Here is a 25,840-nt window from a genome sequence, read left to right on the forward strand (position 1 = left end):
CTTGTTTACCTTCAAGCTTTTAAGACCCCAGACTGTTTTGTTTTTGTAAATCATTTTATTGAGGGGTCTTACAGCTCTTATAACATTCCACACATCAATTATATCAAGCACATTTGTACTTATGTTGCCAACATCCTTTCTAAAACATTTTATTTCTACTTGAGCACTTGGTAACAACTCCTCTTTTTCCCCCAACTTCCCGCACTTTCCCACCCTCATTGAACCTGTGATAATTTATAAATAAATTTTATTTTCATAATTTTACACCATCCACCGTCTCCCTTCACCCACATTTCTGTTGTTTGCCCCCCTTGGGGTGGAGTACACATCGATCATTGTGATCGGTTCTCCCTTTCTCCTCCCATCTTCCCCACTACGATCATGGTATTGTTAGTTACTCTTATTCTTCCTGAGGGGTTTATCTGTCCTGGATTCTGTGTGTCCAAAGCTCGTATCTGTACCAGTGCACATGCTCTGGTCTAGCCAGATTGGTAAGATAGAACTGGGGTCATGATAGTGGAGGGGAGGAGGCGTTAAAGAATTAGAGGAATGTTGTGTGTTTCATCAGTGCTATAATGGTCGTAACTTCAAAATATAGTTATTATCCTTTCTACTTATTTTTATAGATTAAGGCAGTTGATAATGGTCGCCCTCAAAAGTCGTCAACTACTCGACTCCATATTGAATGGATCTACAAACCCAAACCATCTCCAGAGCCGATTTTATTTGAAGAGCCATTTTTTACCTTTACTGTAATGGAAAGCGACCCAGTTGCTCACATGATTGGAGTAATATCAGTTGAGCCTCTTGGCACACCTCTTTGGTTTGACATCATCGGTAAGCACTCTGTAAAGTCTCCCTTGGCTTTGTGTAGTTAAGCCATAGGGAACTTGTTGGTAGTATTTTAATCTTGTGTACATCTCAGGCTTCAAAATGAGGAATATAGTACATACAGGGGGTATTTGCTTTAAACTGCAGTATTTTTATTGCAAACTGTATCACAATATATGCAACCTATATTCATCTTTTTAAGATACGTAACCTATGTCTACCTTAGCATTAATTTAAAAAACAATACTTTATTTTAAAACTCAGTTTGCCATTTCAGAACATCTTAAACATTTGATCTGGAAGCCCAGCTTCCTAGCTTCTACTCTATATAACATATGGCTCATTGTTATATTTAGTGAATATGATAGAAAGTTTAAAATTGCTATGCCTACGTGTGATTGTCACCTGTCAGTATTGCATAGGAAATAAGCATGCAAATTTTGATTTGTATAACTTAGTTATTAAACTTCCAGCTTATATATTTTTGTTTTAGTTACCTTAGTTTTAGTTAAATAGCAAGGTTCATGAGTTTAAAATAATTCTGTAATAAAATGTACATGCCTGATCCAACTCTTCAGGATTTTTTACTTTTTAATGTATCCACACATTTTTAAAAAGAACCACATTAGATGTTTTAGGATTTTTATGCTACATTTTTATTTTCATAATATTCTAATAATAAGGACATTTAAGATCAAAAGTCCATGTTGGAATTCAGTTGTCCTTGGAACTTTATATCCCTTTACTACCCTCACCTCTTAGCCATTTTACCCCACACGCCCTTTCAGTCATTTGAGACCAATGGCATGTTTGCTACAATAGCTACCAGGCCCACTTGGTACAGGCTTTACCTCTTGAAAGCCCTGCTGGTGCTGTGGGTTAGGTGTTGGGCCACTAACTTCAAGAATGGTGGTTTGAACCCACCCGCTGCTCCCCAGGAGAAAGAAGCTATCTACTCCCTGAAGGCGTTGCCTTCTCATCACCCTGTGGCAAGTTGCTGGGAGGCAGTCACCTCGGGGCCTGAGTGAGTTTGGAGCTACCTCTGGAAGACTGGGGAGTGGGCCAGTTTTCCCTGTTTTGGTCACTGTGCGAAGTCGTTGGGTATCCAGTCAACCTGATACCTTTCTAATTTAATTATAAAACAAGAATGAGGTTATTTGTGTAGCTCGCGGTAATTCTTCTAATAACTTTGATCACATTTCCAGGCTAATAGATTGCTTTTCGTGTCTTACTTCACTATTTACTAATGACTGCATTGAGAACTGGTTTGATTGATTGTTCTTCTTTGTTTTGTGCTTGCCTTCCATGCTTGCTTGCTTCTTTTTGGCTGTGCCAGGAGATGCACTTGCTAGAGAAGTATTTTACATCTTTCAGATGGCTTGTGACCTGAACTGTACAGCAGAAGGTATCTGCTGAGACCCCATTCATTTGTCTTCAGATGATTAAACACACTAGTTCTCACAACTCTTTAATTTACAGTGACACTCCTTGTTCCATATTTCTTTTTATGGTGTGCTCATGGTCTGCCATTTCATTTGCACATGTGTTGACTTAATACATCCCTAATTATTTTTAGGTTTCATTTGACTTAGGAGTGTGTGTGTGTGTGTGTGTGTGTGTTTTCTCCTAGATTTAGTGGTGGATTTCCGTCATGACATGGAAGCCTTTGTTTTCTTTCCATTTCATTTCATGGTGATAATCTCTCAAGTTAGATTGATTTGAAATGCAGATCATCTCAGATTATATACTTCTGCTTGAATGATAAATATCTAAAATAAAATTAAAGATGTTTTTAGCTAATCTAGGTATGATAGAGACCTTTTATTTTATTAATTTTTGCAATTTTGACCGCAGTGGGAAAAAAGTTCTTTTTAAATTGTATGTCAGTCAGGGCTAATTGAAGCTAACTGACACTATTGTTTTCAGAATTAACATCTGCCCTAATTAGTTATTTTGTCATTATATTCTGTTCAAAGTGTGATGCATCTTTTTTTGAATAATTAAACTTTTTTAAATGGCTAACCTTGGGTGTTAGCTGATGTTTCCATATAGCAATTGAACTATAAATGGAAAAAATGTTCACAACTGTTCAAAAGCAAATGGAAAGTAATTCATTGACTATTAGTGATGCTTTGCAGTGTTCGGAGTTGCCTTCTCCTTTTCCTTCCAATTAATAGCTTCCTTGACAATTAGGGCTTACCTTTTGCTGTCAGCACAATAAGCATTAGCTCTTTAATCGGCTGTCTTCTTGTCTCAAAAAAGGCTAGCTCCTGGGAATCAATCTGATAAGTGTAATACAAATTTTCTGTCACTGACATGTATTAAAAGGCAAAATAGATTGCAAATGTTAGGCCTGCGGCCTGGTCTTACTCTTCTATTTGTCCTAATGTAAACTAGGTGGCAACTATGACAGTCATTTTGATGTGGACAAGGGCACTGGGACCATCATTATTGCCAAACCTCTTGATGCAGAACAAAAATCCAATTATAACCTTACGGTGGAGGCCACGGATGGAACAACAACTATACTTACTCAGGTGCGTGGACTACTAGTGTTTGTCTGAGGGAGGAGCAGAGACCATCCTGACTCAGAGTTACAGAAGGGTCCACAGATCATGTTCTGCTCTCTGAGGTTAAAAATCATGTTATCAAAGTTAGTATGTCGATATTGCTTACACACATAGGCACCGAGCATTTTCATTTTAAGGAAAGGAAATTTACTGTGAAGGCCTTTCAGGTAGCCTAAGAAGTTTTGAAGTTTTTTGACTGGTGACATAACAACAACAAAACATACCTATGTTGTTTCTTTACCATCAGTTGTTTCTGATTTTACACTTAGTTTTTAAAAATGTGTTATTGTATACTGCTTTTAAATAATGGCTGTCTTGAGTTATTTTAACTAAAGCTAGTTAAAGTCATTAATCCTTTACTTTTTTTGGATTCCTCCCCCACGCCCCTGACACTAGGGCTGTGTCAAATCATTGATGACATGGTTCTGGCCCTTTCTTTATTTCTGATGACTAAGAGTGGCCAGATTGAAATGTTAACACCCTCTGACTCTGCTCCATGTCTCGTTTTGTGCTTCTCCTGGATTTCAGTGTCGGATGGGAGACCTCTGCCAGTGGAACATCCCTGGATGAATAATCGCCGTGGGGCTTCAGAAGGCAGAGGGTCATTCATTCATTTACTTAAGAAAGACTTGTTTCAGGCGTTATGTTCTCAACATGTTCTGCAAACTTAGTAGCAGGAAATAGGCAAAAACACTTCCCATGCTCCAGGTTCTACAGAGGCATGTGGGTCTAATGCACAAAGGAGGAGGGTGTCTGCTCCTTAGAGGCGTGCAGTCTTGGAAAGCCTGTGAGCCATTTCACTCTGTCCCACAAGGACACTATGCATTAAAGTCGACTCCGGGGCAGTGGGTTTAGTCCCATTGCATTTTTGAGTTTTGACACAGAGAAAACCAAACAACTGTGTGGGTACAGTTATGTATGGACTGTGTCTACTGGGTGAGCCACTGGTCCTGAGATACTTGACAATGTGGCTAATCTCCCTGGCACTAGACAGCTAAAAGAAAGATTATTTAGGAACCACAGTGGGAATTAATTCTAAATAAAGGTGACATGGTGGATTATGCGTGGTGCTGCTAATTGCAAGGTCAGCAGTTCAAAACCAGCAGCTGCTCCTTGGGCGAAAGAAGCCATTTGTTGCTTCTGTTAAGTGCCTTCAAGTTGGTTCCAACCAATAGTGACTCTACGACAGGACGAAACACTGCTTGATCTTTGTCTGTCCTCACCATTGTTGTGATCTTTGAGCCCACTGTTGCGGTCAGTGTCCGTCTTTTTCACTGCAGGTCTTATTTCTCACTGCCCTCCCATTTTCCCAATCCTGATGCCATTTAGAGGCCTTGACCGTACTGTGAACACCTGTAAATACTCTCTCGGCCATATACCGTTATTTAAATTGCTCTCTGAAAAGTAACAGGAAGTACTCTGGGAAGCTCCTGTAACTCTAAAAATTACAGACGTTTGAGTCGCATGGAAACTGAGACTAGGACAGTCGTTTACCCTGACAATTAGATGAATACTGGTATGTGTAGATATGTATGTGCCTCAAAAGGAAAAGGATGGAATTCAATACTGTAGATGAAAATGCTTCTAGAGTTTAGTTTTCTAACTTTAAATAATATTGTTATAAATCTTAAATAAGACAAATCATCAGCTAAATAATTTGTTGCTTTGAAATAATGGAAATGATAGTTTCTTTATTGATGTCTTTTCAAAAAAGAAATGAGTAGATAATTGAAAGCTGGTATGACAATATTTTATCCCTTTCTCCAATTAAATTCTAATTTCTAGTACATGCAAAATTGATATATATGCCATGCCCTGGGATCATTTTAAGATTGTCTTGTAAAAGTTCTAGTAGAATATTAAAATTTCAGTTTTGTGGGTAACTGTTCTTATTCTGTAGACCAGCAGAATTGATTTTTCTCGTTCAAAAATAAGTTCATGAAGTTAGAGTTTAGTGAATGAAACAACAAGAAGTATAATTTATGTAATGGCATAATTCTGAAGGGGAAAGGTTTAAAGACTGAAGGATATGTATGCACATTGACCATTTGAATGATCACCAAACCAGTTCTTAGCAAGAGGAAGGAAGAGGAAAGTCTTGTGTGCCAGGTGTGCTCACGTCTGTAGATGATACATAGACCTGCGGCATTCTGCGTGTATTGCATAAACAAGTAATTAGTAATGCACCCCTCCCCTGAGAATGATGCGTTAGCTAAAAGCTTTGTATTAATAGAGTGTAGATTGAGTGAAAAGTCTACAGCACCATGTTTTTACCTTACTATGGGACACAATATCTCAGATGTTTGTGCCTCATTTTTGCTTGCAGCTTTTTAGGGGGGTCGTTCTCATAGGATCTTGAAAATACCCAAATGAATTGCTGGGGAGAGAAGGTAATCAGAATCTCAGAGCCCAGGTAGAGGAGTTGGTAACGCGTGGATCAGAGAGCCATCCGTTTTTGAGTTCAGGTTTCTGGACTGGCTGAGAACAGGGAAGTTATCTAAGGGAGAGCAAAGAGGCAAATACTAAGAGGAGCACAGAGATCAGAAGAGCATTGATAAGTCAGACCAGCAGGTCAGATGTAGGTGTCTGTAGCTGAAATACACAGAAAGAGGTGTTGTTTTTCTTCTCACAGTTCTCACTAAAGGTCCACATGGGTCTCTGCCTTGTCAAATCCTTTCTGGTTGTCAGTGTGGATGTTGCTTTTGTCTTTCTTGGTTATGGGCACTTCTCATAGGCACCTGTCATCGCCTCTGTTTGTGTGCATCTTCATGTCTGTTCTCATCTTATTATAACTCAGAAGCGATTTGGTTTAGGATCCTCCATACATTTGTATGACCTCATTAAGATAACAAAAGGAAAACCATCCACAGTTTTGGGGGCCAGGACACAATTTTGAGGGAAGCAGTTCAGTTCATAACACCTCAGTAATAAGCAACTGCCCAAGCACATAGGTATCCCCCACCCCCCCGCTCCCGAAAACCCAAGCTCTCTGCCATTGAGTTGATTCCAACTCATAGTGACTGTATATAAGGTTTCTGAGGCTGTAACTCTTCATGGTAGCAGCTTTATCTTCTCCTGCTGAGGGTCTAGTGGGTTTGAACTGCTAACCTTGTAGTTGGCATCCTCTGCTTACCTCACAGTGTCGCCAAGGCTCTTTGGACACATATGAAAGTAACTAATAAATACGTCCATCTTGCTTTTTAAGTGTTAGTGGTTTGGTTGCAGCTGGTTCTACTTACCTGCGATGTAATTGATCTTAGCTGAGGATTAAGCTCTCTCTGCCCAGTACTCGCTCCTCGGAGGAAGAGCACTTTCAGATCTGTACCAGCAATGACTATGTAATGGTTTCATTTGTAGACATTACCTTTATAATCCTTTCTAGATGGCCTTTGACGTGCAAAAGCGAAGCTTCTGAAGTTTCAATGTGTATGTCCTACAGTTTGATGAATGTACATCATATTCGTATAAATCTTACTGTACTCTTCTTTGAGAACACTAGCCTAGTATTCATTGAAAGGCCTCTGTGCCAGTGTCGTTAGTTAGCAACTTACCTCTTGGTCTCCTGGGACTTTGTACCACTGTGACTTGTCGTTACGGGAGCCATCTTTTGTGGTTGGTAATGAGTTCTACTATATCGTACCCACATGTGTCTTTTAAATCTGAAAACTATTCCTTGTACTATAAAATTATTGTTTGAAATTTGGTTCAGGACTGAGTTAAAAAGTATTATTTTCCCTCTAAAATTTTACATTATGATGACTTAGTTATTTAAAAGATTTTTCTGTCGACTTAAATTGATTTAGGAAATATACTTCTTGACTTACCTGTGTAGGCTTTGTGATTATGAAACTATGATTGAAAACTGCTTTTTTAGTTTTCCTTTTGTATACACAAAAATAATCCTATCATTAGGAATGTGAGTTTTCAAAGATTAGAACAGGGCATGGTATACAGGATGCTTCCCTTTAACTTAGCAGTTACATGTTCAGCTCTAAAGCAAAACGCGAATTTCTATAAATCTTGATAAATCCTTTATTATCTTTACATGAATAATCTAGAAATGTCTCTTTTGGGGAAACCTAAGATTATTGAATCTGCATTTCACTTCTTTCATTTTCTCTTTAAAGTTAGTTTTAAGAATTTCTAGATCTTCATTATCTTAATCAGACTTAGATAAATATACCAATGGGCAATTTTAATATACTTTTGAATATGGATTTTTGTTGTTTTTGTTTCTCATTTGTATTGCATTTTGTTAAAAGTAATATATTTCTAATGTGCTTATGATTTTCTCCAGACTTCTTAAATATGAAAACTTCATAATTATGGATATTGGTACTTGAAATGATTTTAATCATTGCAGGTATTCATCAAAGTAATAGACACAAATGACCACCGTCCTCAGTTTTCTTCATCAAAATATGAAGTTGTTATTCCAGAAGATACAATGCCAGAGACAGAAATTTTACACATCAGTGCTGTGGATAAAGATGAGAAAAACAAACTCATCTACACGCTGCAAAGTAGTGTTGATCCCTCTAGTCTCAAGAAATTCCGTCTTGACCCTGCAACTGGCGCGCTCTCCACGTCTGAACAGCTCGACCATGAAGCTGTTCACCAGCACGTTCTCACCGTGATGGTAGGTCATTGTGCTTCTCCTTCTGCTGTCAGTCCTTTTAGGGGTCTTAGAAAGGGTCTCCTGCTTTTGAGACTGATTTTAACCAGTTTTAAGAAACGCTCCAACAGGGTTGGCAACGTACTCATTCTTTCAGGTCCGGGATCAAGATGTTCCTGTCAAGCGCAACTATGCCAGGATTGTGGTTAACATCAGCGACACCAATGACCATGCCCCGTGGTTCACCAGCTCCTCCTATGAAGGTCGGGTGTACGAATCAGCCGCCGTGGGCTCAGTCGTGCTGCAGGTTACAGCGCTGGACAAGGACAAAGGGGAAAATGCTGAAGTGCGGTACTCCATCGAGTCAGGTACTTTTGGAACACTCAGTGAATTGTTTCACTTTGCACTTGGTTTTAAGTATTCTGTGGATCACTGCAAAATTTGCACAAATGGACCTCTATATTCCATTTTAAATGGTATGAGAAAATGATTTTTTTTTTTCCCTGCCACAAATGTTAACCCAATGGAAAGCAAAGAGAGTGAGTCCTAACTGAGCTTGGATAAAGTTCTTGGTGATTCATAATATTAGCGTCAATAGGGATGCTGCAAAGCCCTGCAGTAAAAAAAGCTTATAATCATTCCAAAGATTATTTTAACCACATAATCATTATGTCTGTTAACTAGGAAAACAATAGTCGGGTCCACTGACATTTACTGTAAGGCAATATTTTGTCATGGGCAGAGCAAGACATTCTATGTCAATGTGCTGAAGCCTTTTTATTAAAGCGGGGCATGTGCCTTTCTATTCCCTTCTAGGTACTGCTTTTGTCCCACTTTGACTCCCATTTATTTACCTTTCATCGTTCTGTTTTATTCATGGAATTTGACTGTGATAGCAGTCCCCAAAGCCATGGGATTAGGACCAGAAGCAGTGTGGACAAGGCTGGTGGTGAGCTACTGGAGTTGGGCAAGAGACAACAGATAAGGAAAAGACCAGACCGACTCGTTACTGGCCTGGGCAGGGTCTAGAACAATTTGGCAAGAAACTGAGAGTGTGGTTGGTGATGAGAAGAAGGGGGGAATCCAGTGAGTAAAGGCGGCCCAGCAAAGAGTGTAGTTGGTGATGAGAAGAAGGGGGGATCCAGTGAGTAAGGGTGGCCCAGCAGAATGTCCTTCTTCTCTGTTGTGTTTTATGCTGTCACTCATTCCCTTAACATTTTCATTCCACAGACTAATTAAGCTCATTTATGTACCTGTGTGGTGCTAATTCATAAATGTGCTAAATAGTTAGGGGTTACAGTTGATCCATGGATGGACAGTATTTGCAAAAGAATTTTGCCCCGGATTAAAACACACATTTAGTTTAGAATACATAAATGATGGTCAGAAACTGCTCTGCTCTGGGGCCTGCCCTTCTCACGCCGAGTCTCGGGATGAAGCACGGGGAGATAGCGTCCTCTTTGCTGCTGTTAGGATAAGGGACGCAGTCCCTCTCAGTCTCGGTTTATCACGGTGTTTAAAGATTGAGATCTTCAGTTGACCTCACTTAAAAAATAAACAAAAATCCATACTACCACATAACTTCAAGAGGTTTGTAGGAGAATCTGATGAAAGAAAATGGATTTTTTCCCCCTCACTTTTTGGATCTTCGCTGTATTTTCCTTAGGCATTAAAATTGGAAGAGGCATATTTCACTTTAGTTCATAATCAAAATCCAAGTGAAGGGGGAATAATTTAAAAAAACAATTCTTGCCAGTCTGTTTTGTGCGGTTCAACTCTCTTTATTTCTTCATATATTTAAAGTTTTATTTGTTTCCCTGAAAATGACCACATTGAATCCATTACGCAACTAATAAGATTTTAGATACTGCCTATAATCTTGGCCTTAAAATGAATTGTAATGTGGTCAGTGCCTTGAATAAGTTTGTTTTTTTCCACTGGTTTGGAAATTCAGCAGTTAGAAAAACAGCGCATTCCATTTGTGCATGTCTAAGCATTTCAGTAAAATAATTTGCTCAAACTGTTTGTGTAGGAGTAAATGTTAGACTTTCCCTTAGCGTTCACATAATTGTCAATGACTGGGTGGTTAACATATGATTGTTGGAGCTTGAGTAAAGGCATGTGCATTCTTGAAATTCTTATAATGACTGAGGGATTAGTAATTTGGCATTTCAAGAATGGAACTATATTCTCTTCTCAAAGAGGGGACTTTTCCATATAGAATTTGGACTTAATTTTCTTATATATGTATTTGGTAGTTATAAAAATTAGGCTACACACTTACTAGGGAACATGTATCAGTGAGATACAGAATAATTTGTATATATTGGAGTAGTATGAACTATAAAATAGTCACATTGCCTTTCATTTAAAGTTTTATTATAATCACCTGCTTCTAATTTGTAATAGATTACATTTTATAAAGTTAACATGACTGGTTATAAATTCAGGCTCTAGTACTGTGCATGTTTAATTAGCAGCAATTTATGAGCAAAAGGTTTGGTCTGATTAGGAGTCTTGAGGGAGAAAGGAATTAATTAAAGGATATTTTCAGTAACAATTGAGTTCTGCATTAGAGCTATCAATGCCATATTCTGGGCCAAACAGTATTTACTTCTGTTTATTTCTTTTTTTAAATGTAGATTATTACAGTGCTACTTGAAAAAGCATCACAATACCTGGAACTAGACCATGCTGAAGAAATAGATTAATTGACATCATTTGTTTTCTTACCCAAAATAAGGTTAAATATAATTGAAATTTTATAGCTAGCTAAAGCATGGACCAGTTAGAAAACACTCGCTTAACTTCATTGCATGCAGGGGAAGAAGCCCCACACATGTGTGTTTCAGTGTCAGGCCAGGAGCCTGTTTCCCATGGTCTTTCCTTTAGCAGCCCTCAGTGGTCTTCTGCTTGCGTGCATTACCTGCAGATTTGATGATTTCTCCATATTTCTCCCTGTCACATCTGTACACCCACCAGCTGGTTTCCTGTTTTAATGTTCTTGTTACCAGTGTTAAGCCCAGAATTGTATTCATTTACATCTATTTGCTCCGGATAATGTGTCTGAATTTCTCATAGCTCATAAGATTTTTCCGTCAGTCAGAGATTCCCAGTTAGACTGTACATTCTGTTTGTTAATACTTTTAAATAGCTGTTGGTAGGGAGAGAAGTATGAAGACAGAAACCCAGAAAGATAGTGCTTTAATGAGTATTAATTTTCTCTAGGCTATTGACCAACCTTTTGGTCTTTAATTCCTTGTTCCTCTAAACATGAGCATGCTCATGTGTAAGAATCATTTTATTCAACAGATACTGTAGTGAGTGCTTACATGCCAATCTTCTTTCCCCCGGCGCACTGGAGATATAATAGGAAACAGAGTTTAAACGGTGCTGAGGTCTTAGTGGGAAATCAGATAATGGCGAGTTAAGAAACGAATATAGAATGTAATGCCAGGTTGTGGTGCCTCTGCAAGGAAAAGACAGGCTTAAGGGCCTTGGAAGAGCCATGGAGAGTCGGGTGGGGAAGTCAAAGAAGACCTCTTTGAGCCATGGCAGGGAAGTCAAACTTGAATAAAGGATAACACGTATGGATGGAAGGAAGGATGCATGGGTGGAAGGAAGGACCGAAGAGCAATGAGCGTAACTGGGGAGACACGAAGTGCAAAAGCCTGGGATGAGAAGAGTCCGCCTGATGGAAGAAAGTCACAGGGGAGGGAATGAAGGCAATTGTTCAAAGGTGCGTGCAGTCTCTTTAGGCAAGCTGTCAGTCACAATCTGGGGAGACGGGGAAAGCTCTGGATGTGCCGATGACGGAACAAAGTGCAGTGAGTGCTTTCCGGGACTGCTGACTCTGAATATAGACAGGCCGGAAATGTGTGTCTGCGAGGGCTGGAAGAGGCAGCAGGACTCCATCCTCAGGCCAGATTTGTTGCAGAGCTTGCTCTGCTGTCTCCGCCCTGGTGCAGACAGCCACTTGGGGCCTGGACACAGCATCAGACGGACATAATGTAAACCAGACTGAAAAAATTTTAGAAAATGTATTAGAGAAAGGAAATGAAAGCTATGGAGGAAGTGTTTAGAGGCGGAGAAAAGTGCTGGGTTATACTCCTGTTTTGCAGATCATACTTAAGTACTGTATTTTTACACAAGCAACGCCTAGGTATCCTTTTGTGTGTCTGTTAGTTTCCTCAGCATACGATGTGTGTTTATTGGGTAGCCGTTTTATTTGGGGAAAATTCCACTGTATTGACATGCAATACTGATCTAAACCCTAGAGGAAAACAGATTTTGAGAAGGCAAGTAAGTGGCAAATTAACTTTGTACAGCCATTCATTTGGGGAAAGTAAATTCAGAGGCCAGATAAGAATGATGAACTCTGGACCCCTGTTATAATCCAGAGAAGGGTGGAAGGGCTCAAATGGGTGGGGTAGGCCCAACCTCAAGGTCCTTCAATACTTTCTATTCAAGAAAGGCCATAGAATCCTAGCTTTTCAAAGAAAGATGTCTGTCAGTGGTACACAGATAAAATATTTGTGGAGTTCTGATTGCAGCTAAATAAAACAGGAGGAGGCCCAATGAAGGTAAGTATAATTACCCAGAGCAGTACTATTGACATTTTCTATTAAATAATTCATAGATTTGGGGGATGTCCTGTGCCTGTAGGAAGTTTAGCATCATCTCTGATCTCTTTGCTACAGGGGTCAGTAGCAAACCCCCCCACCCCCAAAATCCCAGTCCCAGTCGTGACAATCAAATTATCTCAGATACTGCCATATTCACCCCCAACACCATTAACCTAGAAAATAAACCAACCTGAGAATGGTAAACAAAGAAATTTAAGTCTTCATAACTTATAAAGTGGGGTCAATTATATATGCATTTATTAATTGAATGCTTATTTTAAACCAACTCTCTTAAAGCTTGATGAAAAATTACCTTGTTATGGATTTGAACTGTATCCCTGAAAAACATGTTTCATAAAGCATAATCCATACACTGTTAGTTGTAATCCCATTTGGGAATGGGCATTCTTTGTTATATTGAGAGGTCATGTCAGTGAGTGTCAGGTGAGATTTAAGCCATTCACCTCTCTGATCAGAAGAAGAAGAGCTTTGTCATAAGCAAGCAGAGATGGGGGAAGAGAGAAGTCCATCTGCATGCAGCTCACTCGGGAGCAAGGATCTTCCTCCAGAGCCGACAAAGAAAGCCTTCCCCTGAAGGCAGTGTCCCGACTTCAGATTTCTAGTCTGCTGCGGGGAAATAAACTTGTTTGTTAGAGCCATGAGTTATGGCATTTCTGTTACAGCAGCAGTAGAGAACTAGGGCGGTTCTCCTTTTATAACAAGTAAGAACCTTACGCGTGTGCAGATGAGAAATGCTGAAAGCATGCATCCTTTTACAGGGGTTCTGGGGGGGCTTTTGTAAAATATGTTGTTAGTGCAGCATGTCGTTCTCCACACATCCCTAGTCCCGCTAATACAGAGCTTTCCAGTTTAGTTTAAAGCACGGTGTGTAATTCTGATTTCTTGCTTTTTGTAATATACTGGTAGAACTGAAAAGCGTACCTTATGTTAGGTAGATAAAATGAAATAAATTGGAGGTTGCTTTCAAATGTTGATATTCCTGGAATTTTTGTTTCGTTTCAGAACCTAATTTGGAAGGCAATTTTAAAATACCTGCATTTGTTGTTTACTTCTCCAATTACACTTATCTCTAACATCTTTTTTTCCTCCCCTTAGGAAATATTGGAAATGCTTTTACAATTGATCCCATCTTGGGTTCTATAAAAACTGCCAAGGAATTAGATCGAAATAACCAAGTGGAATATGATCTGATGGTAAAAGCTACTGATCAAGGAAGTCCACCAATGAGTGAAATCACGTCTGTGCACATATTTGTCACCATTGCCGACAACGCCTCTCCCAAGTTCACATCAAGCGAATATTCTATTGAAATTAGTGAAGCTGTCAGCATTGGGAGTTTTGTGGTGATGGTTATGGCCCATAGTCAGTCATCGGTGGTATATGAAATAAAAGATGGAAATATTGCTGGTGCTTTTGATATCAATCCACATTCTGGAAGTATCGTCACCCAAAAAGCCCTGGATTTTGAAACTTTGCCCACTTATACGTTGGTCATTCAAGGAACTAACATGGCTGGCTTGTCCACTAATACAACTGTTCTAGTACATCTACAGGATGAAAATGACAATGCACCGATTTTTATGCAGGCAGAATACATCGGACTCATTAGTGAATCAGCCTCAATTAATAGTGTGGTTCTCACGGACAGCAATGTCCCATTAGTGATTCGAGCGACTGATGCTGATACAGAATCAAATGCTTTGCTTGTTTATCACATTGTGGAACCATCTGTGCACAAGTATTTTACTATTGACTCTAGCACCGGTGCTATCCATACAGTATTAAGTTTGGACTATGAAGAAGCAAGTGTTTTTCATTTCACTGTACAAGTGCATGACATGGGGACACCACGCCTATTTGCTGAATATGCAGCCAATGTGACCATCCACGTCGTTGACATTAATGACTGCCCTCCTGTGTTCTCCAAGCCATTATATGAAGCATCACTTCTGTTGCCAACATACAAAGGGGTAAAAGTCATCGCAGTAAATGCCACGGATGCCGACTCGAGTGCGTTCTCTCAGGTGATGTACTCCATCACGGAAGGCAATATCGGGGAGAAGTTTTCTATGGACTGCAAGACTGGCTCTATAACTGTACAGAACACAACTCAGTTAAGAAGCCGCTATGAGTTAACCATTAGAGCATCTGACGGCAGATTTGCCAGCTTGACCTCTGTGAAAATCAATGTGAAAGAGAGCAGAGAAAGCCAGTTGAGGTTTACCCAAGATTCGTACTCTGCAGTCGTGAAGGAGAATTCCACTGAAGTCCAAACATTAGCTGTGATTACTGCGATTGGGAATCCAATCAATGAGCCCTTGTTTTTTCATATCCTCAACCCAGATCGAAGATTCAAAATAAGCCACACTTCAGGAGTGCTCTCAACCACTGGCGTCCCCTTTGATCGGGAGCAGCAGGAGGCATTTGACGTGGTGGTAGAAGTCACAGAAGAACATAAGCCTTCAGTCGTTGCCCATGTTGTTGTGAAGGTCACCATAGAGGACCAAAACGATAATGCACCGGTGTTTGTCAACCTTCCTTACTATGCTGTGGTTAAAGTGGACGCCGAGGAGGGTCATGTGATCCGCTCTGTTACGGCCGTAGACCGAGACAGTGGCAGAAATGGGGCAGTGCATTACTACCTCAAGGAGCATCACGAACATTTTCAAATCGGACCCTCAGGTGAAATTTCACTGAAAAAACAATTTGAGCCGGACACCTTAAATAAGGAATATCTCATCACAGTGGTTGCAAAAGACGGAGGAAACCCAGCCTTTTCAGCTGAGGTTATTGTTCCCGTCACTGTTATGAATAAAGCCATGCCTGTGTTTGAAAAGCCCTTCTACAGTGCAGAGATTCCGGAGAACATCCAGATGCACAGTCCAGTTGTCCACGTCCAAGCTAACAGTCCAGAAGGATTGAAAGTGTTTTACAGCATCACAGATGGGGATCCTTTTAGCCAGTTTACCATTAACTTCAACACGGGAGTTATAAATGTCATCGCTCCTCTGGATTTTGAAGCCCACCCCGCATATAAATTGTGCATACGAGCCACTGACTCCTTGACCGATGCTCACGCGGAGGTCTTCGTTGACATTATTGTGGAAGACATCAACGATAACCCTCCGGTGTTTGCTCAGCAGTCGTACACTGCAACCCTGTCCGAGGCTTCTGTCATTGGAACGTCTGTCATTCAAGTTAGAGCAACAGATTTGGATTCAGAACCAAACAGAGGAATTTCATACCAGCTGTTTGGCAATCACAGCACGAGTCATGATCGTTTTCACATCGATAGCAGCACTGGTCTGATTTCCCTGGTCAGGACTTTGGATTATGAACAGTTCCAGCAGCACAAGATTTTTGTTAGGGCCATCGACAGTGGCATGCCCGCCCTGAGCAGTGAAGTGATTGTCACGGTGGATGTCACTGACCTCAATGACAATCCGCCCCTGTTTGACCAGCAGATTTATGAAGCCAAGATCAGTGAGCATGCCAACCCCGGGCTTTTTGTGACTTGTGTAAAAGCCTATGATGCAGACAGTTCAGACACCGACAAGTTGGAATACTCCATTCTGTCCGGCAACGAGCATAAGAATTTTGTCATTGACGTTGAAACAGGCATCATCACACTGTCCAACCTGCGCCGGCACACCTTGAAGCCGCTTTACCACCTGAACGTCTCCGTGTCCGATGGCGTTTTCAGAAGTTCAGCTCAGGTCCGGGTAACTGTCACTGGAGGCAACTTGCACAGCCCTGTTTTCCCGCAGAACGAATATGAAGTCGAGCTAGCTGAGAACGCGCCCTTACATACCTTGGTGACTGAAGTTAGAGCAACCGATGAAGATTCTGGGATTTATGGTCACATCACGTACCACATTGTCAACGACTTTGCCAAAGACAGATTTTACACAAATGAGAGGGGACAGATATTTACTCTGGAGAGACTTGATCGAGAGACGCCAGCAGAGAAAGTGATCGCAGTTCGTTTAATGGCTAAGGATGCTGGAGGGAAAGTTGCCTTCTGTACCCTTAACGTCATCCTCACAGACGACAATGACAATGCACCCCAATTTCGGGCAACCAAGTATGAAGTGAACATCGGATCCGATGTGCCTAAGGGGACATCGGTCATTAAAGTTCTGGCCAGTGATGCCGATGAGGGGTCCAATGCCGATGTCACCTATGCCATTGAAGCGGATTCTGAAAGTGTTCAAGAGAATTTGGAAATCAACAGACTGTCCGGCGTCCTTACCACCAAGGAAAGCCTAATTGGTTTAGAAAATGAGCTCTTCACTTTCTTTGTGAGAGCCGTGGATAATGGGTCTCCGCAAAAAGAATCTGTTGTTCCCGTCTATGTTAGAATACTTCCCCCGGAAGTACAGCTTCCAAGGTTTTCAGAACCATTTTATACCTATGCCGTTTCAGAAGACATTCCGATCGGCACGGAGATCGATCTCATCCGAGCAGATCACTGCGGCTCTGTTCTTTACAGCCTCGTCAAGGGGAGCACACCAGAAAGTAATCGCGACGACTTCTTTGTGATTGACAGACAGAGCGGGAGGTTGAAGCTGGAGAAGAGTCTTGATCACGAGACCACAAAATGGTATCAGTTTTCCATACTCGCTCAGTGCACTCATGATGACTACGAGGTGGTGGCTTCCGTAGATGTTAGCATCCAGGTGAAAGATGCAAATGATAACAGTCCTGTCCTGGAAGCTAATCCGTATGAGGCATTTATTGTTGAAAACCTGCCAGGGGGAAGTAAAGTCATCCAGACCAGGGCATCTGACAAAGACTGGGGAACCAATGGCCAAGTGATGTACAGTCTAGATCAGACCCAGAGTGTGGAGGTCATAGAATCTTTCACCATCAACACGGAGACAGGCTGGATTACAACTCTAAAGGAACTTGACCATGAGAAGAGGAGCAGTTATCAGATTAAAGTGGTGGCATCGGATCATGGGGAAAAGGTTCAGCTGTCCTCCACAGCCATCGTGGAGGTCACTGTGACCGACGTCAACGACAGTCCCCCGCGATTCACGGCCGAGATTTATAAAGGGACCGTGAGTGAGGACGATCCTCCGGGCGGTGTGATTGCCATCTTAAGTACCACAGATGCAGATTCTGAGGAGATCAACAGACAAGTTGCCTATTACATCACAGGTAAACATTTCACACCAGATTCTTCTTAAAATTAGATCGTTTTAGAAGCATAAATCCTCTGAGTAGAAGTTCCTTGAGTTATTGAGATGACACAGTGAAATGTATCTAAAGTAATAGAAGTAGCATCTGGAGCAATACGTTTCAAGGTCTTTACCAGAACAAAGCTAAGGATTATTTCCTTAATGTCTTTTGACGTCTGGGGTATGCATGGGAACAAACCATCAGCTGCTCCAGGGAGAAGGATGAGGCTTTCCACTCCTGTAGCGATTTAGTCTGGGAAACCCACAAGGTCAGGCCCACTCTGTCCTGTAGGGTTGCTATGAATCATAATTGACTTAATGCCAGTGATTTTGGGTTTTATATAAAAGGAGGCTAAAACAAGTTCATAGAAAACTGGAACGGATAGATATTAGGATTTTCCCACAAACTTTTTGAAGCCCCTTGGTACTGTGGAATTTTAGATTTAGTCTGTAACACATATAATCAAAGAGGAAATAATAAACTTTAGGCTAAATTATTGTTTACTAGGCCTTATAAGTTATGTTTAAGAAAACATTGCAGTGGTTTTATTTATTTAGAAATAGAAATGCCAACACAAGTAAATGCCAAAGCTAAATATACTTAAGTCCTTATCTTTTTAAGCAAAAGAGCATTCTATATCTTTTGTATAGCTTAACTTTACAGTTACTTATTTCTCTTCTCCAATGATTTAATAGGTGGGGATCCTTTGGGCCAATTTGCTGTTGAAAATATGCAGAATGAATGGAAGGTTTATGTGAAGAAACCACTGGACCGGGAGCAAAAGGATAATTATCTTCTGACTATCACAGCGACTGATGGCACCTTCTCTTCAAAAGCCATAGTTGAAGTCAAAGTTCTGGATGCCAATGATAACTCTCCAGTTTGTGAAAAGGCAGGCCACTCTCTTCGTGATAATACTGTGCATTTGAATTTCTTCTTTTAGGACTTTGAATAAGACTATCATGCAGTGCTTTGAGGTATTCAAATGTGTTTTAGATCACATTCCCTTTCAGTTTAAGCAAAGGTAGGGGTTAAATGGGTACAAGTTAGAAAAAATTCAGAAATCCTTAAACTTTGAAATTCGGTATCACCTCAAAGCCTCATTCCATGGAACTGCAGATTATGGACAGGATTGCAGCTGTCTGCAAAGCAAAATTGGCCTGTGAACGTTTCATGAAGGGTTTCCCTTCAGTTGAGGTGAAGTTATTTTGGGGAGAGAATTGGCTAGCAATATTGTATACAAAAATCTTCCTATAGCTGCTCACTTTGGAAGCATTTAACTCTAATGAAACCAAGAACTTATCAGCCTGGCTCCTGAACCTGTGGAGCTGACCATTTAGTGCAAAAGAAAATATGTACACACCAAAGAAGAGGGCACAATGTGAAGAGATGAGTCCTAGGATCCGTTTTTGGGAGGTAGTCACCAGACATCACAGGTAGATGTGGAAAGGCAACTGGGTATAAGAGAGAAAATGCATTTATGGGACTATTAAGTGGCTTAACTTGCTTGCCAGATGGCGAGAGTTTGTGTTGAGTTTAGGGGAAAGAAATTGGGGGTGGACAGTGAGACTGGTAAATGGATAAGCTACTAGGGGTTTGAAGGGACTGTCGCATAAGGAAAGTAGAGAATGTATTTATACAGATGGTAATCCAAGAGTTGCCTAAAGATTTGGTGGTATTATGTTCCTTTTCCAGAAGAGGAATAGTGAAAATGGGATTATTAGCGTAGGGAGCGCTGGCAGACAGAATCAAAGAACAAAAGAAACTATGTAGGGAAAACTGGTAGCATTTGATCCCTCCCCACACATGATGACCTTATAAGTGTTGACTTATTCGCTTCCAAGGTGTCCTACAGGAGTGATTGGGAGCTTGTTCAAGGCAGTGGTGAAAATGAACTTGGAGGGGAATTGGTTGTAGAGAAAGTATGTTGACTTGCAGTTCACATTTGCTAAGTGTAAGGTAAACGGGCCATTCGAGTGAGGGTGTTACTTAGAGACGGCAAGATTGAAGGTAGAGAAGGATATGTGCACGTTGAAGTTTCTGTGGATACCTGATCATTGAAATCAGAGAGGGTAATACAAAAGGAGTAAGAGGAGAGATGGGTATTTTCTTGGGGAGAAGAGTGGAGGGAGAAGGAAGAGGACCGTATCAGTTCAGAGCTCTGTAGTGTTAAGGCAGTGTTTTTAGAAGGAAGCCGAGGGGGGAGGCAGATTTTAAACAACCAACCACGTCGCTGAAGTGAACACAGGCTAATTTGGAGATGCCCATCTCAGTATCGTGAAGTGAGTCGACGCCTGATTGCAGGCGTTAGAGGCTTCAAAAAGTTCGTGGACGAATTCTATTTTAATTCTATTTTCCCAAGACGTTTTTGAAGCCCCCTCTTTCCTAAGGAAGCGAGAATCAAGGAAATAAGCACCTGACAGCTTCAGGAAGGTTGTGTATAGAGGTGAGTGAATTTTGAAGGGAGCTGAGGACTTGGAGAAGGTTCCAGATTGAGTAACTATGAGATTTGTTGAAAGCCTTGGAAAGTAACAGCTGTTATTAGGCAGACAAACTTAAAATTATCTCAGGAATGTGAAGCATGAAGTCAGTGGCACAGAATTGTACATGTAGAAATTGTTAAGACTGTGTTTTGTTTTTGCCACCACAATTTTAAAAAATCAGCTGTGAGGAGAAGGTGAACATCTGAGGAATGAGAGGCTCATTCCTGTCCGCCTGCGGACTTTTATTGATCGTAATTTGAAGAGCATATGCACGTGCAATGCAGATGCATGTGATGCACAACATAAATAACATGCATGTGATGTACAACATAAATAACAGCACAAATATGCCCTAGCTGTTTAAGAAGTCCATCCCGTCATATTTAAAATTGGAAGAGACATTAAATTCACTTATCGCATAATCAAATAATACATCAAAATCTGAGTAAAAGGGGATCACATAGTATTAAAAAAGAACAAACAATGCCGTCACCTCTTTTTATGTGTTTAACTGTTGAGAATTAAAAGGTTTATTAAGGAAGTTGAAAAGTTGTAATGCCAGTGAGAAATGCTCAGGATGAAGTTGTTTAACACAGGACATGTTACAAAGTTCTTTCTGCTTTGCTTATAAATGCCTAAAGGACATTGCACTCCACTGAAAGTTTAAACACCCAAAAGGCATTCAGCTCTCATCCATGTTAGCAAACTCGGGGCTTTGAATTAAGTGCCCAGAGGCACCCACTCCCATAAGCCTTAGCCCAAGGGGACTCAGTTCCACCTCCATGGGCCAGTAAGCCCAACTCCTCCAATTAAGTGCCCAGAGCCAGCCTCCTGCACAACCAGCACTCAGGTTTACTTCCTCCGTGCCTTGGGAAGTCCATCCGTCTATCCAGTGCTGTGGCTCCTGGTTCTGCTGCTGTTCCAACTGTCTCTGGATCCAGACTGTTCACTGTGCCCAGAGTCCAGGGTCCAGAGGACCCGCTCCACTCCTAGCTTTTGCTGGTCATGAGATCCCTCCTCTGAGACTCTCTCAGAGGGCTCATTTTATACACAGCACAATGGCATTCCAGGGCCTCTTATTCAAAAGTACTCACAGGTGAATCCTATCAGTATCTTCCCTCACCTTCTTAACAGACCTATGTGGGAAAACGGCCTTTGATGGAAGTTCGAGACTTTGGCTTGAAGAACCACATTAAATAACTCACTTCCCTTGCAACTACTACTATGTATGTTTAAGTATTTTCATACTGTTGGAGGTTATTATCACTCCTGGGGATAGTAGAAGAAGCTAGATAATTGATTTCTTTAGTTGTGTACAGTTTTCTTTTTCATGGGTTCTAAAATGTAGCTCATTGGTAATAGAGCTCAAATTTAGGAAAATAAATTCATTAAGATTGTATCTGCTTCTCCTATGTTTCAGTTGATGGCATGACTTCCTGAGTGGTGGATCTGGAAATCCTGGTTCTGTGTACTTGAGGGTCCGTTACAAAGTGGAAGAGCACTGAGAGTTGTACAAGGGCCCCGGCTTAGCATCACATGCCATCTTTGTGGCTGTGGGAAATCTTTGGGGCTCACATTTGTCCCAACTGTAGTCATTTGATTGTGTGTTAGGAATGATTGCAGGCAGCAGATATGAATTGACAATTAATGATTTTCTCTGGGACTTAGATAAATACCGAATGCTACTTAGATTTTCTCATAAGAATTTAAATAACTAAATAGGAAACCAACTCTGTCACAGCAGCATACTGTAGGTTCAGTGCTATTAGTCTTTCCAGGATAGAGAGTTATTAACTATTCCATTCATTCTTGCTTCAGATGTGTTCTGTTAAAAAAAAAAAATTAGTTAAGAAAGCGCCTTAGATTTTTAACTTTAGTCATTTCTGATATTTTCTGTTGCCAAATAGGATTTCTTTTCTATAGTTCACTTGGCAGTCAGGCTGACTTGGAGTGTTTCAGGCTAACGACATTGTTTATAATTTCTGTAGACTCTATATTCAGACACAAGTCCAGAAGATGCCTTTCCTGGGAAGTTGATCATGCAGATCTCTGCCACAGATGCAGACATCCGGTCCAATGCTGAAATTACGTACACGTTATTTGGCCAAGGTGCAGAAAAATTCAAACTAAACCCAGAAACAGGTAATGATTAATTTGGGGGCAAATTGAGTGTTCTAACAAAAATCCTACATGTGATTAGACCATGTACGGTTTTACCCTTTGCAGATTGACACTGCTGCTACACAATTGCGACCGTGTAGACATCTGAACAGCACGTTAAAATTGGGATTAGATTAAAAGAAAATTTAAGAGCACCAATATCACCTACTTGAACCAATGATTCAAATTTTGAAAAGTTATTTATATCTGCATGTCCTTTAAAGCATATCTCTAGCATCCCGCTACATTCATTTTTATATTTATAGCTGGGTTTCTCGAATATGTGACCATCAACATGTAATTAAGCATGATTATGAGCCGCAATTAAAATAACTCATAGTGTCTTAATTTTTAAATTGCTGGGAAATTTTCCTTTTGTACTTGATGTTTTCTTAAATTTGGAGTTTGGGTAGTGGTTTTCTAATAAGGTTTATCTCTCTACTCTTGTCACATTTTCTGAAGAACTAAATGTGAAAATGTCCATGTAAAAAATTTTCATCTGAGTTAATTTAAATTATTTCATAATTTGGTAATTTACCCACTTGGATTTGTTGACATTATATGAGGTCTTTACAACTTTAAGAAGCATGCACCTGGCCAGATTAGAAAACCTCGGATCAGTATGCTCATGCAGCTGTTGACAGTGCCCTTGCTAAAATTAGTCTCCAAAGGAAGACCATGATTCCCATTTTTAATTTGAAGAGAATATGGAAGACATGAGATGCACTATTTCATTTGATGTTGTAAATTCCAAGTGAGCCATTTATTTTTGGTTTTAGGTGAACTGAAAACACTAGCTCCGCTTGATCGTGAGGAGCAAGCAGTTTATAATCTTCTAGTCAAGGCAACAGATGGAGGTGGAAGATTCTGTCAAGCTAGTATTGTGGTCACATTAGAAGATGTGAATGATAATGCCCCTGAGTTCTCTGCTGACCCGTACACCATTACTGTGTTTGAGAACACAGAACCTGGCACGCTGTTGACAAGAGTGCAGGCCACCGACGCCGATGCAGGTAATCACTTCCAGCTGGGCACTGTGATCTTCGGCAGCTCTGTGCTAAAACACCTCTAAATCTAGTGTGTTTGAAGCTCTGTTCTAAAGCACCTCTAAATCTAGTGTGTTTGATGTTCATGCATATTGAATATGTGGTATTTATCCCTTCGCACTGCTCACCTGTTGATGCGAAATACTATCATGGCTTCTGGGTTGCTACGATGCTGGAAACTAGGCCACTGGTACTTGAAACGCCAACAACTTTAAGCATGCCATGCAGGTTTCAGCAGAACTCCCACACTAACACTGACTATGAAGAAGAGCCTGAGGCTCCACTAAAAAGGGCCACTTAAACCTGATGAATAGCAGTGGATCATTGCCTGACTAGTGACAGAAAGATAAGTCCCTAAGATCGGAAATACTTGGAAAAGAGTTGACCTTAATGAATAGAGTTGGTCTGAATGACATGGATAGCGTAAAGCTTTCCGGACCTTCTCTGAAAACGTTAGTGAAAACAGGCTATGGGAATTGACTAACACCAATTGTGAGATGGTTGCAGTAAGAGATGCCATGCTAGAGCTTCTTCTTAGTCTACTGGGAAAGACGGTTGCCTGGCCAATCTACTGGAAGACATTCATAATTGTGCCCATTTAAAAAAAAAATAAAGGTGACCCAGTAAAATGGGCAAATAATCAAATTATATTATTAATATCACATACAAGTAAAATGCTGAATATAAGTACAAAAATGACTGCCAGTGAATTACCCCTAATTCAAACTGAATTCAGAAGGAAGGTGTCAAATGGCTCTTGGTTGAAAGTTGAACATAACAGGAATATGTTTACCATATATACTCGAGTATAAACCTACCGGAATATCAGCCACGGAGTCTTAAGTTTACCACAAAACCTGCATTAAACATGTGCTGTAAAAACTTGGCTTATACACGAGTATATACAGTATCTATTTCATTGACTGCAGTTATTCAACTGTGGATCATAACAAATTTGGAAAACATTGCAAGTTCCACAGCACTAAATTGTGCTCCAGGGACCCACACCTGTGTGTAGAGGCAGTTGTTCTACAGAGCGAAATCTGCTTTCAGAATCAGGAAGTGTACATCAGGGTGCATCTTTGCGCTGTATTCTGCATTGATGTGTACACTGGGTCAGACATGTCAAGAAGCGGCTATATAAAGAAGAATGGGACATCGGGGCCACAGGAAGGCTTATTAACCCCCTGAGACAGGCAAAGGACACATCTTTGCTTGCTGAAAGCAAAGAAGACCTAGAGCGCTTACCGTATATACTCGAATATAAACCAGCTGAGGCACCTAATTTTACCACAAAACTGCATTTAAAATGTGCTGAAAAACTTGGCTTATACTTGAGTATATACGGTACTCATTAAGGTCAAAGACCACAGGTCTCACTGGATTACCAGCGTAAAGAAGCAAAAACCCTCATAAGTGGACACGTAGTGATTAACTAGAACATCGGCGTTATCCAGGACTTAATTTCACAGTCTACACCTATGAAAGCAGCAGTTGGGAAGTCTGACTACTTATTTCATTGGACGAAAGTGCTGTCAAAGCCCTCTTTAAAAGTGTTGAAGAGCCACGATGTCACCTTGACACAGGTGCCCCTGATCCAAACCACAGTATTTTCTTTTGCTTCATATGCATGTGGAAAACCAACACCGAATGGGGGAAACTGGAGAAGAACCGATGCATTTGAATTACAGTGTTGGCTCAGAATATTAAGCATATCATGGAACTTCCAGAAGAAGAACAAATCTTGGAAAAATTACAGCCTGAATGCTCCTTAACAGCTATAATGTGACACGTACTATCCCATACTTTTGAGATTGTAATGAGGATGGACTCATTTTTGGAGAAGGATATTTTGCCTTAGAAGAAGAGGAAGATTTTCCGTGAGATGGATTGATAGGGTGGCTGCAGCTGTCCACGATTGTGGGGATGGTGCGGGACTCGGCGAGTGTTTCATTTCCTTGAATGAAGAGTGACACAGAGGGTGACCTATGAGTAGCCACATACTGGAATGAAAACTAGAATAAAGAACTGATTTTTAATCAGTATTTAAGTCGTGTTTGCAACCAGTCTAGGGGTGGTATCATTAGAATTCTAGTTAGTAAGTATATTAACTAGTCGGTCTATCCCATTAGATTTATTTACTGCAGAGTTATTAGCCAATAGTGAAACAAAGCGATCTCAGTATCATTGGCAAATACTAAAAAGAAATGCTTTATTGTTATTGCTTCATAGATATTCTTGGTATTTTAATGGAAAATATAGAGACTGTAGAATTTTGATAGCAGAAAGTAAAAGTGATTTCTTC

General features: G+C 40.5%; 1 protein-coding gene across 1 annotated transcript in view; it reads left to right on the top strand.

Moving 5' to 3' along the window:
- Positions 1–25,840, top strand: part of FAT1 (FAT atypical cadherin 1) — a 157,957-nt gene that overhangs the window by 105,013 nt on the left and 27,104 nt on the right. Inside the window, exons 6-13 of the mRNA XM_004696477.2 lie at positions 627–837; positions 3,229–3,368; positions 7,765–8,040; positions 8,174–8,384; positions 13,758–17,825; positions 18,542–18,738; positions 22,318–22,471; positions 23,269–23,502. Coding sequence (XP_004696534.1) covers positions 627–837; positions 3,229–3,368; positions 7,765–8,040; positions 8,174–8,384; positions 13,758–17,825; positions 18,542–18,738; positions 22,318–22,471; positions 23,269–23,502 — 5,491 coding nt within the window. The remainder of the gene's footprint in view (positions 1–626; positions 838–3,228; positions 3,369–7,764; positions 8,041–8,173; positions 8,385–13,757; positions 17,826–18,541; positions 18,739–22,317; positions 22,472–23,268; positions 23,503–25,840) is intronic.

The sequence above is a fragment of the Echinops telfairi genome, unplaced genomic scaffold (assembly GCF_000313985.2).
Source record: "Echinops telfairi isolate 266 unplaced genomic scaffold, ASM31398v2 ScPeMD7_9;HRSCAF=40, whole genome shotgun sequence".
NCBI classification, from domain to species: domain Eukaryota; kingdom Metazoa; phylum Chordata; class Mammalia; order Afrosoricida; family Tenrecidae; genus Echinops; species Echinops telfairi.